Source organism: Loxodonta africana, chromosome 13, assembly GCF_030014295.1.
Source record: "Loxodonta africana isolate mLoxAfr1 chromosome 13, mLoxAfr1.hap2, whole genome shotgun sequence".
NCBI classification, from domain to species: domain Eukaryota; kingdom Metazoa; phylum Chordata; class Mammalia; order Proboscidea; family Elephantidae; genus Loxodonta; species Loxodonta africana.
Window position 1 is genome coordinate 16,105,155 of NC_087354.1, and position 14,445 is coordinate 16,119,599.

General features: G+C 50.1%; 1 protein-coding gene across 1 annotated transcript in view; it reads right to left on the reverse strand.

The window, feature by feature from the left end:
• Positions 1-99: 99 nt before the first annotated feature.
• The window catches only part of PGPEP1L (pyroglutamyl-peptidase I like), a 92,144-nt gene continuing 77,798 nt past the window's right edge, over positions 100-14,445 (reverse strand). Inside the window, 4 exon segments of the mRNA XM_023553060.2 lie at positions 100-2,873; positions 2,875-3,028; positions 4,693-4,919; positions 5,767-5,889. Of these exon segments, the coding sequence (XP_023408828.1) occupies positions 2,757-2,873; positions 2,875-3,028; positions 4,693-4,919; positions 5,767-5,889 (621 nt within the window). The 3' untranslated portion in view covers positions 100-2,756.

Below are 14,445 nucleotides of genomic sequence, written 5' to 3' on the forward strand. Positions count from 1 at the left end.
TTGTCTCCAATTTTGTCTCCCTCACCTCCCTCCGCTCTTACTTTACGGAAGAGTCACCACACTTCAGCGAAGGGAAGCTGAGCTTTGTGGGGCACATGTGTTCACACGTCACCGGGAAGCGTTGTGTGAGAAGGCTTTGCTGATTGCTGACAGCTGAACCTCCTCAGCATGCAAATTGCTGGTGAAGAGCGGAAAGCTATTCTATTTCTCACTATTAAAGCAGCTAAAAGAAAATCTGAATACATAAAATACAGGAATCTGTGCTTCATTTTTGACTGATTTGTAGACTTTTTTCTTATGCGTTCCGCTGACACAAGTCAGGCCAAGGCAGGTTTCATCTGGGTGACTCTGGGGCAAAGGACTTTACTCTTCACATTTCCACTTCCTTGTTGGTACCTCCCAGCTAACCTGCCTACCGCCAGGCGTGCAGGTGAGGACCGATGTGGCAGGACATGTTGCTGGAGGCGTTTGAAAATGTTCCTTTCTAGCTGATGATTGGAGATCTGGGCCCAACAGCCCAGGCACAGTTACGGTGGAGAATGTAATTGTACCGTCAAAGGAAACAAGCTGTAAATGTTCTAGAATCAGACCAGAGGTACATAAATATAACATCAGGAGAACAAGCTGATCATTTCACTAAAATATGATCATGGGACGTTATACTCCAGTCACAAAACCAGGTCTTTGGATGAAGGGCTAACTAGCCAAGTGTAGGCAGTAGAAACAAAGCAAAGGCCATGGTTACCTAAGACCTGAGGAGTCACAAGTACCTGGACTTGAAAACAAAAGGCTCTTCCAAAAGAGGATGCTCATACCTGGTGTTGCCCAGGTTTTTGCTCACCACTGTCACTTGAGTGCCTGGCACGCAGGACCTTCACCAGATGATTGCTGACTAAAGGAAGGCTCGCTTCAGAGGCTGGGATTTCTGGGCTGCTGGCAGGTGGGCACAGGGAAGCCAGAGGGGTGAGCCCACTCGGCTGGACGGGTTGACGCTGCGCTTCCCAGGTGCCAAAGTGCACGCTTCACTTGTCCTGTTCAGTCAGAGGAAACAGCAGTTTCTTAAAAGGCAACTGCTGGGTCATTAGAAGCATTAGACACCCCTCCCCCCCATCCCCCATGTCAAGACCACAAACCCAGCAAGGCGATGTCCTTATTTGGCCACACAGGTCCAGCTACAAGTCCATACTCGGTAAGGTGTGTATTTTGTAGTGTACTATTGTCACTAAAAGCATTTCAAGTCCCTTATTGAATGTTCATACCCACCCTGCAAAGGAAGGATTTTTATGACTGTTTTATAGATGAGCAAACCATAAAGACATCCCCAAGCCCCCCAAGCTATTAAATAACCAAACTAGCTTTGCTTCTAATACCAGATTTTATGGTTGGGGCTTTTAAACGCACTCAGAAATGCCGAGGATCAGCCACAAATAAACAGGCCCCCTGGATGTTGCCGGGGGAGGCCGTGCCATTGCACAGACCAGGAGGTGACGGGGCCTTCGGGGGTTCTCCCAAGTGGAGCCCTAGAGGCCAGAGAGGAGGGGATGATGGGCAAGCTCATCAAGGGGGAGCTCTGGGGCTCCCAACCAGATAACATCTACAGGTTGTTCAAACGTGCCTGGCATGTCGCCAAGCACCCTAACATGCTGGAGCACCGTCAGGGGCCCGCTGCTACTGGTGTCCCGGGGCAGCAGCTGCAGCAAGGGGGCGGGGGGCCTGGGCAGCTGCCATCGGCCTACGAGGGGCCTACAAGGGCAGAAGGAACTGCGCATTGAACATCTGTGTGGTGGTGGTACCTGTGTGTGCTGGCCAGCACCACCCACCCACCTGCTGGCTTTGATCTGCTGCAGTGTCACCTGGATCTGTTTGTCAAATGATCCAGTTTTAATTCAGAGGAGGTCCTACCCAAAGTATTCCAAGGGCACAGATGCTCTGGAGACCTAGCAGAGGCCTTCAAGGCTTGTCTACTTCCTTTGTGGTGTGGATGTATCTGTGCACGAAATGACTTCTTTAAAATGTAATTAAGTTGAAAAAGTGCTCGTCGTGAGCATTGAAACATAACAAAAAATTTCCCAGCGCTTAACCACTTCACCCCCTTCCTCCAAAACCACTGTTGCCAATAGGGCTCCCTATAGACCATGGCGCCCAGAAAACACTGGACACATAAACTCGCTGTGAGCAGCTTGGCACGAGGCCCAACGTGCTGTCGGAGAGGCAAGATGAGGGATGTAAAGATGGGGGTTCTGTTTTTTAAGTTAGGGAAAACACTGACCACAGCAGAGAAGCTAAGCCCTACTGTGAACCTTGGCTTTTTGCACCAACTTTGGCTTAAACACTAGAGACTCAGTGGCCAGAAGCTGCCCAGGATACCCAGAGGCATGAACTTGGGGGCCGAAAACGGGGCACCCCAGGGGGTAGCTACACCTGTGCTTCCCAGTAACCAGGAGCCTGTGGATGAACCCACCCTGCAAGGGCCTGCAGAACAGGTTTGCGGGCCCAGCAGTCCGGGTAGGATCACACAGGCCCATTGCATTGTGTTTTGGGAGTAAAAAAATTACTAAGATTTCATTTTATTGTCACGAAAACCATAACTGAAAGCTACTTAATTCCTTGTGAAATGTCTGCCTTTCAGAGTGTTCTGTCTTCTGACAATAAAATAACCCTTTGTGATTTCATTTGGCCTAATTCAGAATTTTTTCCTCTGTATAAACTGTTTTATAAGCAATTTTTTTTAAAGCCTCTCAAAACACAGTTGAGCTCTACACACAGTATTGAAACATTTCATTTTCTAGAAAGAATCTGAGCCCCAAGTGGTTCCCCTTGGCTCGAAGCACCAGGGTAGAGTTTTCTGCAAGCCAGGCTTTGAGCTCGGGCTTTCGCCACCTCCTCCAGCAGCTCCTGGACAAGGGCTTGCAAGGCTTTTCCCAGCAGGCCGGCCGGGAGCCGAGGTGATAACGGTGGGACGTGGATGAGCACTGCGCGCCCATTTCCATGATGCAGCGACAGGTAGTAGGTGTAATCACAGACATATCTGCAACCAGACGAAATGCTACGTTACTCCCAGGACCAGCCTCTAACAGCCATGAAATGGAAGCATAAGAGACAATGCAACATCAACAACACATGTGGAGGCAAGCCTGCCATGGGGAGCCTTGACTGAGTTTTGTTCTTTGGCCCTAGGAAGAACATGGTGCTGGGAATGCGTGAGGAACGACTGGCTCATGGACCAGCAAGTGGCCCAGCTGGGGGCGGGGGGAGGACCAGATTTCCAATCAACTTGGGGTCGCCATGAATCAGAACTGATTTCAATGGTAACTAACAACAAGAAGTCCCAAGAATACCTTTACCACAGTGAACCCCTCTCTTGTCACCACTGAATCATTTATTATTTCATTCATTCATTGGGGGGAAGAGAAATTGCCTACTGAGGTCAGTGTTTGAAGAAACAAAGGTAAATTAATCTTTTATCGACAGTTAAATCAGTATAGCCAACTCACAATTTCGGTAAAAAAACAAACAAAAAATCCACAAAATAATATGTTGTTGTTCCAAAAAAACCAACACCAAACCCGTTGCCGTCGAGTCGATTCCGACTCATAGTGACCCTACAGGACAGAGGAGAACTGCCCCACAGAGTTTCCAAGGAGCACCTGGTGGATTTGAGCTGCTGACCCTTTGGTTAGCAGCTGTAGCACTTAACCACTATGCCACCAGGGCTTCCGTGTTGTTGTTAGGTGCTATCAAATCAGTTCCGACACACAGTGACCCTATGTCCAACAGAATAAAACACTGCCTGGTCTGCATCATCCTCACAATCATAATGTTTGAGCCCACTGTCGCAGCCACTGTGTCAGGTCATCTTGTTCAGGGTCTTCCTCTTTTTCTCCGCCCCTTCACTTTACCAAGCATGATGTCCTTCTCTAAGGACTAGTCTGTCCTGGTAATATGTCCAAAGTATGTAAGACGAAGTCTCAACATCCTCATTTCCAAGGAGCATTCTGGCTGTACTTCTTCCAAGGCAGATTTGTTTGTTCTTCTGGCAGTCCATGGTATATTCAATATTCTTCACCAGCACCACAGTTCAAAGGCATCAATTCTTCTTTGGTCTTCCTTATTCCCTGTCCAGCTTTCACATGCATATGAAGTGATTGAAAATAGCATGGCTTGGGTCAGCTGCACCTTAGTCCTCAAAGTGACATTTTTGCTTTTCAACACTTTAAAGAGGTCTCTTGCAGCAGATTTGCCCAATGCAATTCGTCTTTTATTTCCTGACTGCTGCTTCCAGGGGCTCTGATTGTGGATCCAAGTAAAATGAAATCCTTGACAACTTCAGCCTTTTCTCTGTTTATCATTATGTTGTTTATTGGTCCAATTGTGAGTATACTCCATACTGAAGGCTGTAGTCTTTGATCTTCATCAGTAAAAAATTTAGTGGCTGTCAAAGCATGGCTTCCTATCTCTTCCATGTCCCTGCACCAAAGGCCCAAAGGCTGTGGGGGGAGTGGAAGGGGACGGGGCCAAGTCTGGAGACCAGACTGGGGGCGCGGTTTGAGCTCCAGGCCCAGCTGGACAGCGAGGGGTGGCCCTCTTCCCGGGGTGGGGAGGGGGTAACATGGGACGTTGGGGCTTGGCCAGAGGACCCTGGGGGCCTTTCTTTTCCCTGCCTGCTCAGAGACCGACACCCACAGAACGTACCTGCCCGCGTCTCGGGAAAAGATCACCTCGATGCCTTCCAGCGCAACACGCCGGCAGACGGCCCTCACGCTGACCTCCGACAGGATCACTTCCGGGCCACCAGGCAGGCACACGCCCCCCTCTGGCCGGAAGCCCCGGATGTCCGCCTGCCGGTAGCCTGTGTTCTTGCCACACTGTTCCAGAACGATCGCCTTCGCGCAGGAGTCCACGCCCACGTGCACGGCGAGCTATTGAAACAGAGGCGACAGCGCGGGAGATGAGAGAAACGGAGGCCATCTATGGTCATCAGATGTCACAGAAAGGCCGGACCCGCGAGAGCCCAGCTCAAGGGGCAAACGTTTCAAACCCCAAGTCCAGCGCGAAACCCCATCCCCTGCCCGTTTCCCCTAATCGGGCTGGAACAGAAAACAACAGGTCTCTTTTTTTAGCTGACTAGATACCCGTGTTGCATCTAAATTTAAATACTTTCATATTTTAAAGTCCTCTTACACGGTAATGTATTCCCTTTTTTCGGGGAGGCGGGCTGGTATCTAAGACTACCACGGGAGAAGCTCAGCGTTTCGCTGGAGCCTTACATCTATTTTAATGAAACTTTAATGAAGGAAGTTAGTAACAGCCTAATAAAATCCTGTTAGAGCTGTTTTTTTTTTTTTTTTTTTTTTTGAAAAATAGCTGTTGCTTATTTTATCAAAATATTTGGGGCATTGTCTTAGCAACTTGGTGATGTATGTTTTATTGCCTTCATCGTCTGTTTTTTTTTTTTTTTATGTTTGTATTGTTGTATAGTAACTATATTCAAAAGATAAAATTAGAGCGCACTGAAGATGGGTCCACCCCGTGTGAGCCTCGACCTTCGGCTCTCACAGATCCTCACCTCAGGTCCCATTTCGACAGTAGGACACAGAACAGGACCTGGAAGGGCCTACTCTGTGAGGAGGAAACTCTCTGAGGCCTGACTGGGACGGGGGTGCGCTTCAGCCATCAAACCCTAGAGTCAGGATGCTGGGGTTTCACGGCCCTGGGGCTCCACCACCTCCTGGGCTGCCACCTCCCTGCCTCCCCACTTGTCGTTACGTGTGGTTGAAGATCTTCCCAGATTCTGGTAACCCTCTGCGCGGCCTCCCTGTAATCCACTGGCAGCTGAAGTGTCCGCAGCTCCAGCTCCGTGTCACCCCCCAGGCCCAGCTTGGAGAGCACCTGGAGAACAAAGCAGGTAGCCTGAGCTCATGGGGGCAGGGAATATCTCTGAAAACTCAACACTTGGGCTCATCCACTCACTCGCAGGGGTCTTCTGTGGCCTGGGCCTGGACCTGTCCTCAAGGAGCTTACGCTGGGGGAGGGCCCCACAGAGCACACCCACTGCGGGCCCAGTAAGGCAAGTGCCCATGCAGCTGCTTCTGTTGAGGTGGGGAGGTCCCAGAGGCATGGCTGACCTAGTTTTGGGGTCAGGATACAATTCCCACAGGGGATTTGGGTGAGCTCTAAGGGACAGATGTCGGTCAGCCAGATGAAGGAGTTGAGGGAGGGTACGGCCGGCAGAGGAATCATAAAGGTGAAGGTCTTGGGGAGCACAAGAGCTGGAGGCCTTTGGGAAGGCCATTTGGTGTGACATGGCACTCTCATGGAGTCCCTGGGTGGCACAAAAGGTTAAGTTCTTGAGCACTAGCCCAAAGGTTGGCAGTTTGAACTCTCCCGGAGCACCTCAGAAGACAGCCCTGGCAATCTGCTTCCAAACCCTATGGAGCATTTCTACTCTGCACACATGGGGTGCCATGAGCCAGACTCTACGCCATGGCAATTAACAACAACCCATAGTCTGGGTGGGGCTGAAGCGTGTGTCCTGCACATCAAGAACAAGGCATTTAACACCTGGCTCTGATCTGGGCACCAACTGCATGTAGCACCCCCAAGCAGGTCCCTGGGGGCACAAAGAGTTTGCCCTGGACTATTAATCTTATTATTGGTGGTTGGAATCCACCCCCTCCCCCCCGCTACCAGGAGTGCTGAATGCAAGGGCATGCTGGGAGCAGAATCTAGAGGAGTCTGTGGAAGCCAGATTGGGGGCGTAGCTAGAGTTTGGACTTAATCCTTAGGGCGGTGGGGACCCACTGGAGGATTTCACACAAGGAACTAATGATGAGTCAGAGCTGACTTGGCCAAGGGGAGTGGAGAAGGAGGAGGCGGAGGTGGGCTGGAGGAAATCATGGGTGGATTTTGAATGTGCTGAATTTGAAGTATCTGAGGCGAGCTGGTCCCTCCGCACTGTGTCTCTGGAGCTCGTGGAGAGGCTTCTGGGAAACTCTGGCATGTTGGTTAGCACAGTTCCCATGACCACCTCCTGCTTTTTTTGAAGAAGTCAGTGCTGAGACCAGCCTCCCAGTTTGGGGCCTTGAATGATGTTCATTTGCCTGATGCTGTTGGTGGGAGGTAGAAAGGGGGGCCAGGGGCGTGCAGGGCAGCAGCCCTTCCCTCAGCTGGAAGGATGAGGAAGAACCTGGCTGAGTGACCAGGTGGACTTCCCACAGGCCAGTCAGACCAAGAGGGCTCCAGCCAAGCCTGAGTACCAGGGTCTTGTGATGCTGTCCTGGGCCCTGTCCTGAGGGGACGAGTGAGGCTGGACATTGGCTGCACAAGACCCCAAACTTCCGGGATTCTCACAGTTCAGGGAGTGGGAGGTGGAAGCCGTCCCGATGAGGTCCCCTTCAGCTCTGTCATGAGCGTGAGCAGGCCCTGGCTTGGTCTCGCGGTGGCTTCTCAGTACCTGAGAATTTGTCAAGAACTAGCTCTTCTCCTCAGAGGGGTCCTCATGGGATCTTATGCCTGGCTCTGAACAAAAGCTGCAGAGAAGCCCCAGAACCAAACAGGGGGACCTGGGAATCTGCCTTGAAGACTTGCCCTGTTCAGTTGTCAGTGGAAACATCGGTTAACTACACCCCATAAACCCATGAGAAAGCAACGTCCACAGGATGGAAACTTCCACCGAGCGGCGCCTCCTCCTCACGTAAGGATGCATGTCTGCTCTCAGCTGGGCACACATATGAAGCAGAGGCAAGCCAGGTCACGGTGCGAGCCCCTTTCGGCTCCCACTATAGATCTTGCTTTCCAACCCACCATGAGCCGGCTGAGAGAGGAGGGAAAAGACAGAGGTGCTCTGACATCTCATGGAAGACCTTCCAGCGGCTGCGTGGGTTTGGGGAACCCCTCTAAGGCGGTGCTTTCCAGAAGGCTGATGGCATCCCCCTGTGCTGAGCAGAAGGTGCTGGGCAGCTGCAGTGTTTATGGAGCTGGGCGGGGTGGAAGATGTTTTAGATTGGACTTCATGTGCCTGTGTTTTTCACTTCTCTGAAAGGTCCTGTCCGGGAGGTTACAGGGTCCTGCTTATGCAGTTTATGTTGTGGTAGCTTGTGTGTTGCTATGATGCTGGAAGCTATGCCACCAGTATTTCAAAATACAGTAGGGTCAACCATAGTGGACAGGTTTCAGGGCAGCTTCCAGACTAATACAGACTAGGAAGAAAGGCCTGGTGATCTACTTCCAAAAATCAGCCAGGGAAAAACCTATGAATCACAACAGAATATTGTCCAATGTAGTGCTGGGAGATGAGCCCCTTAGACTGGAAGGCCCTCGAAATACACAGTGGCCGTAAGACTGGACTCAAGCTTACCAACAGTTGTAAAGATGGTGCAGGACCAAGCAACACTTAGTTCTGTCGTACATGGGGTCACTGTGAGTCAGAGGCGACTTGACGGCAGCTAACAACAACTTAGGCTTGTCACGTGCTTTCTTTTCACCTTCTCGAATCGGTGCTCACGCACACATCCGTAGAGACTGATGTTAGAATCTGCCATCAGAGCAGGGGTGGCCTTGGAGCGCCTGGTTGGGGGGTCCTCCGTAACCAATCACATCAATATTTCAGCACCGAACGCGGGAGACGCGCTTTAGGTGGAAAAAAAACAGATGTCCCACCTTACCTCACATCAGGTCGGCCACTTTTTGCCTCCAAATGAGTTACAAAAAACTTACACATTTGTCTAGATTTCTGGATATCAGAATTGCAGGGAAGGCAGTGTGGACTGGTGCACATTTGAACTGGTTCCTGTATTGCCTTGCAGTTATTCTCCAGTATCTTCCTGGGTGCATTTTGCCTTCGTAGCTAGAAAGTCATCCTTGTCACAGAAACTCACACGCACTTCGTCACACACACTCACATGCTAATGCATACTTATGCACAGATACACAGACATACACAAGACACAGTCTTACACAGACTCAGTCACATTCACACATACACACACACATTCCCACACTATCACACATAGTCTGAGTCACTCATACAGTAGATATGCATACACACTGAGACACACACACACAAACAGACACTCATATACAGGCTCGGTCACATACACACTGAGACACACACAGTTGCTGGTCACAGGCCTTTTACCCTATCCACCACTGAAGACAAAAGACTTTTTTACCAAAATAACTCTGAGCTGGTGGTCATCACTAGTCTAAGCTTGGCGAGGGAAGAGCACAGGGCAAAAGGGGCACCTGCAGGGCCAGACCCCAACTGTAGTGCAGGGAAAGGCACGGGCTGTGCGTCAGAAAGACCTGGGTTTGAGTCCTGGCTCAACTGTCTTTCACTGGATAAACCTGGGCCTGTTATTTAACCTTGATGTGCCTCAGTTTTCTCATCTGTGAAATGGGGATAATTAAAAGGTAGAGGGGTTCTAACGAATATTAGGTGAGATGATACACAAAAAGTGCCCAGCACAGTGCTTGGGACATATTGGAGGCTGTATAAGGAAGGGGTCAGTGTTTATAATTAGCCCTTATTAACTCGAGAAGCTCGTGCAAAAGGTTTTATTAGAAGTGACATGTACTGGGATTTGATAAGCCTGTCTACCAGAAGCAGTCTGTGAAACATGTGCACAAGCAGACGGCAGGACGCTGTTTGCCCCTCCCGCTTTGCCAAGGGGGCTGGTTGTTGAGCAGACCTAGAGAGAGTCGGAGTCTCGTGTTTTCCAAGCTGGCACACTTCCTCAGCTAGAATCACAGAGTCTTTTTTGCTAAAAAGGGGAGGGATAGACCCTGGTATAATCTGCCACGCTCCCAAAGTGAAACCCAGGGTATTGCTGGAGCTGGAGGGGTGACTGGGCCCAGCAGGGTGCTGTGGGGCCATGCCGGCTCATTAAAAAAAAGTGTATCATGCTGTTTAGTTGATTCTGACTCATGGTGACCCCATGTGTTACAGAGTAGAACTGCTCCATGGGATTTTCTTGCCTGTAAACTTATAGAAGTAGATCGTCAGGCCTTTCGTTTGTGGTACCGCTGGGTAGGTTCAAACCGCCAACCTTTAGGTTAGTAGTTGAGCACAAACTGCATCACCCAGGGGCCTTTGCTGGCCTGTGACCCCTAGGAAAAGCCTGAACCAGCAGTCACAGAGAGGGTCCTGGGGACACAACGGGGTTCGCCTTCTCCCTCTTCCTCTCTCCCATGTCTTCTGGCCTCCATGGCGTCAGTCGCCAAGGACACATGGCAGTTTAACAAAGGAACTGGAGGAAGGAAAAAGACACCAGTTGCTTTCTGAATTTTTCAAACCCAGCAAGACTGTGGCACCAGCTGGTGTTGAACAACAGTTGCTGTTTTTCTGAGATCTGATTCTTCCATCACCAGTGATAATTCAGGGCTAGCACCCACGCATGCATGAATGCATTCCTTCATTCAGTCATTCGGGAAAAGCTCACCAAGCACCTGAAATGCCATCGTCTGCTCAGGGCTTGGGGTGGCCTGGAGGGTCTCACAGGAGATGCAGAATACAAGCAGAAAGGGCTGAGGGGGCTCTGGTTAGAAGAAGGTGCTGGGCCCAGCTGGGCTGTGTGATCCTGAGGGTAGGGCCCTCTTCTTCCACTCACTGCTTTGTGAGTTTAGGGCAACTGTGGACACTCTCCGAGCGTCAGTTTCCACATCTGTGAAATGGAGTAATAGTACCTTCCTCATAGGATTGATGTGGGGGTTAAGCCTGAGAGGGCTGCACAGAGGAGGCACTGCAGCCTGGGCCTCGAAGGACTAGCAGGAGTTTGCTGTGGGGAGGGCCGTTCTATGGAGCAGAAATGGTGAGGCTTGGAGGTGTGTGCAAAGACCTTCCTCCTTCCCTTCCCTTCTTCTCCTGCCTCCCTTCCCAACCTCTCCCCTCTCCTCCCTCCCTCTCTCTTTTCCTTCTTACCTTCCTCCCTTCCTTTTCTTTTTTCTTTTCTTCCTTCCTCCCTGCCTCCCTCTCTCCTGCCCTCCCTTTCTTCCTTTCTTCTTTTGCTTATTTATTCATTCAGTTACCATATGTGCTTGGCTCTGGCTGAGGTTCAGGGTGTGCGTGTATGTGTGTGTGTTTGTATGTGTGTGCACACAAGAGTGGTGGTGACAATAGAAGAGAGAGAAATAATGAATTGGGTCTTCATATGCTGGATTGAAAGGGGCCTGTGACCACCAGGTGGTAACTGAGATCCAGGTCTGGGGTCTAACACCCCCTGGTCTGTGCACCCCACTTGAATGGAGACAGTAAAGCCAGGGCAGGGAAGGGGCTCACCAGGCAGAAGGAAGAAACATTACAGAGAGCAGAAGAGGCCTGACAGACGGAAGTGGTTGAATCGATTACAGGGTGGTCATCGATGGAGTATGACAGAGCCATTACAAATGATTTTTCAAAGAATTCATTGACATGAGGAAACCCCTGGGAGGGAATCAGTACCGCAGTCAGGAAGCCAGGCTCTGTGTCCCGCAGCCATGCACAGAAATGGACATGGACCGGAATGGCCAGCCCTTACTGGGAGAATGAGGGGTGAGTCTTTTACTTCTTCCTTAGACTTCACCGGATTTTTACAATGGACATGTATGTATTATTTTTTGGGTTCTAAAAGAAGAGCTTAATAATAGGTTAGCAGTCATACTAGCTGGCTCTGGAGACCCTGTGTGCAGGTACCATGCCAAGCACCTCACCGTAGACCTCCTGAGCAGGTGCTAACAATATCCGCATTTTACAGATGAGGAAACTGAGGCCCAGAGAGGGCAAGTTTAAAAAAAGAGAGGAGTTCCAGGGAGCAGCCACAAAGGAGATGTTTCCCTGACAGTGGGTGTCAACCACCAGGGCTGACCAGTGCCTTCACAAGTGGTTTCAGAAAGCCTGGGATTTTTTGAAGTCACTCTCTTTTCCTTAATGATTCCAAGTCCCATTCTTCATATCTGATGCTTGTCCCAGCCCACTTCCACTATCCTTTAAGTCATTCCCCGAAACTGTGTGTCATTCTTGGCTGAAAAACCCAGGCATGAAAAACAGTGGCCCTGCAATTCCTAATCCTCGACCTGGAGCACTGGATCGTGTGTTCCTTTCAGTAAAAGATTCTAGCACACTCATGTGTGTGTGCAGTGCAAACGGCTAACTTGCTTAGCAGCTAACTGAAAGGTTGGAGGTTCAAGTCCACCAAGAGGTGCCCCAGAAGAAAGGCCTGGTGATTAGCCCTTGAAAACCCTGTTGGGCAAGTTCTACTCTGACACACATCACACATGGGTCACCATGAGTCAGGGTCAACGCCATGTCAACTGGCAGTGTACACACACACGCACGCACACACGTACACACCATCATTAGTGCGTCAAGGCTCAGTATACACTTGAGGTGGGCTTCCTTGTTAATGACGGCAGATGTAAACCTGTGCTTTAAATGGCTTCTTTAATCCCTCCCTTTTTGGGGGGTCAACTTCCTATCAGATTGTCACAGCTTTACACAACAATGCTGCTGATGAAGAACTCATGGGAGGAGTAGAAGTGTCAATTCAGCAGTTTTCTCATTGTTTGCTCGGCTCTTCTGTATTATTGGTGTTATCTTCTATCCGTGGGTTTTTTGCAGATCATTTTTGCAAGGATTCCTTGATCATAATTTGAGGATTAAAACCCAGTGCCGTCGAGTCGATTCTGACTCATAGTGGCCCTATAGCACAGAGCAGAGCTGCCCCGTAGAGTTTCCAAGGAGCGCCTGGCAGATAATTTAAGGATTAGTTTAATTAAAACTGGATACTATAACCCTGAAACTCATTAACTGGGCTGCAATACTTTGTGACAGCTCACAAGCAAATCAAGTGAGGGTACCTCTCCGTCATTCCCATGCGTCTCCCCCAGCTGAACCCTCACCCCCCCCCCAGCCCAGGGACCACCAACACACAACACGTGGTGCAGAGCCAATGTCTGTGCAGCCATGAATGCTTGGTCAAGATTAATTTCTTATTTTCATAGACTAAAATTAAAATTGAATGGAAATCCTGATATTTGCATCGTTTACTCCACTTTGGTTGAAGCCGTGGTGGTTCCTGGGTAGAATTCTCCCCTTCCACATGGGAGACTTGGGTTTGCTTCTCAGCCAATGCACCTCAAGCACAGACACCACCCATCAGTGGAGCCTTGTGTGTTGCTGTGACACTGAACAGGTTTCAGTGCAGCTTCTAGACTAAGACAGACTGGGAAGAAAGGTCTGGCAATGTACTTCCGAAAATCAGTCGATAAAAACCCTATGGACCAGAGGCAGAGCCAACATGGCACTATAGACAGAAGTACCACACCGTCCCTCCACAACAAAGACCCCAAAAACTAAGTAAAACAGAGAAACACATCAGTCCTGGAAACCTAAGCATCAAATGAAGAGATAAAGAACTCAACCAAGTACCAAATGGAATAAGAAACTGACAGAGGACAGAGTGCTAGGAGAGATACGAGCTGAGATTCCCTATCAGTTAATGCAGCACGGATTCGTTGTCTTGGACTCCTGTCCGAGATCAGCGGAAACAGAGTACTGGAAAGCAGCTTCACCGAGCTCCCAGCAGGAGACAGAGCACCCAGTAGCCAGCAATACATTCTTTCCCATCCCCCACCTTTCTTCCCCCCTGCTCAGCCTCCTCTACATCCCAGCAGGCTGAGGTTGCTTGGGTGGATGAGAGGCACTGGCTCTGTGACACTTGGATTCACCCTGCCACACCAGTCAGCTCCTTCGGTGCCATTTCATTGTTGCTGGTGTCGTTTCTTCAGGCTCTTTTGGTTTCTTTCCTGCCTCTCACCTCTTCCCCCTCCTTTCTCTTGGACACCTGGTTCTGTGTGCCATCTTTGCTTCTTCTTGACAGGCTGTGAAGCACTCCTCAGCTGGGGAACTGCTTCCCCGGTCCATATCACCACGCTGGTGGGATCCCCGGGGTCTTTTTTGTGGGATCCCCAGGGTCTTTTTTGTTTTGTCTGTCTTTTCATGGCTTGGGAGCCCCTTCTAGCCAGGCTGTACTGTGTGGCTTCAGAGCCCCTTCCCCAGTCTGCACAGCTGCATTGGTGGGATCCCTGGGGACGTTTCTTTTTTTTTTCTTTTTTCCTTTCTGTCTTTTTTTCCTTTCTCAGTTTCTCATCTCTCTACTTACCTTCTTTTCCTATCTCCTGAATACCTGGTGTTGTGTGCCATCTCTGCCCTTTCTAGCCGAGCTGTATTGTGCAGCTTGGGAGCCACTTCCCTGGTCTGCCCAGCTGCGCCAGTGGGATCCCTGGGGGCCTTTCTTTCTTTATTTTATTTTCTCTTTTCCTTTTTTTCTCATTATTCAGTTTCTCATCTCTCTCTGCTTTTCTTCTTTTCCTCTCCCCTGAACACCTGGTTCTGTATGCCATCTCCACCCCTTCTAGATGGGTCATGCCCTGAGGCCTGGGAGCCACTTCCCCGGTTGACAGATCCCGGGG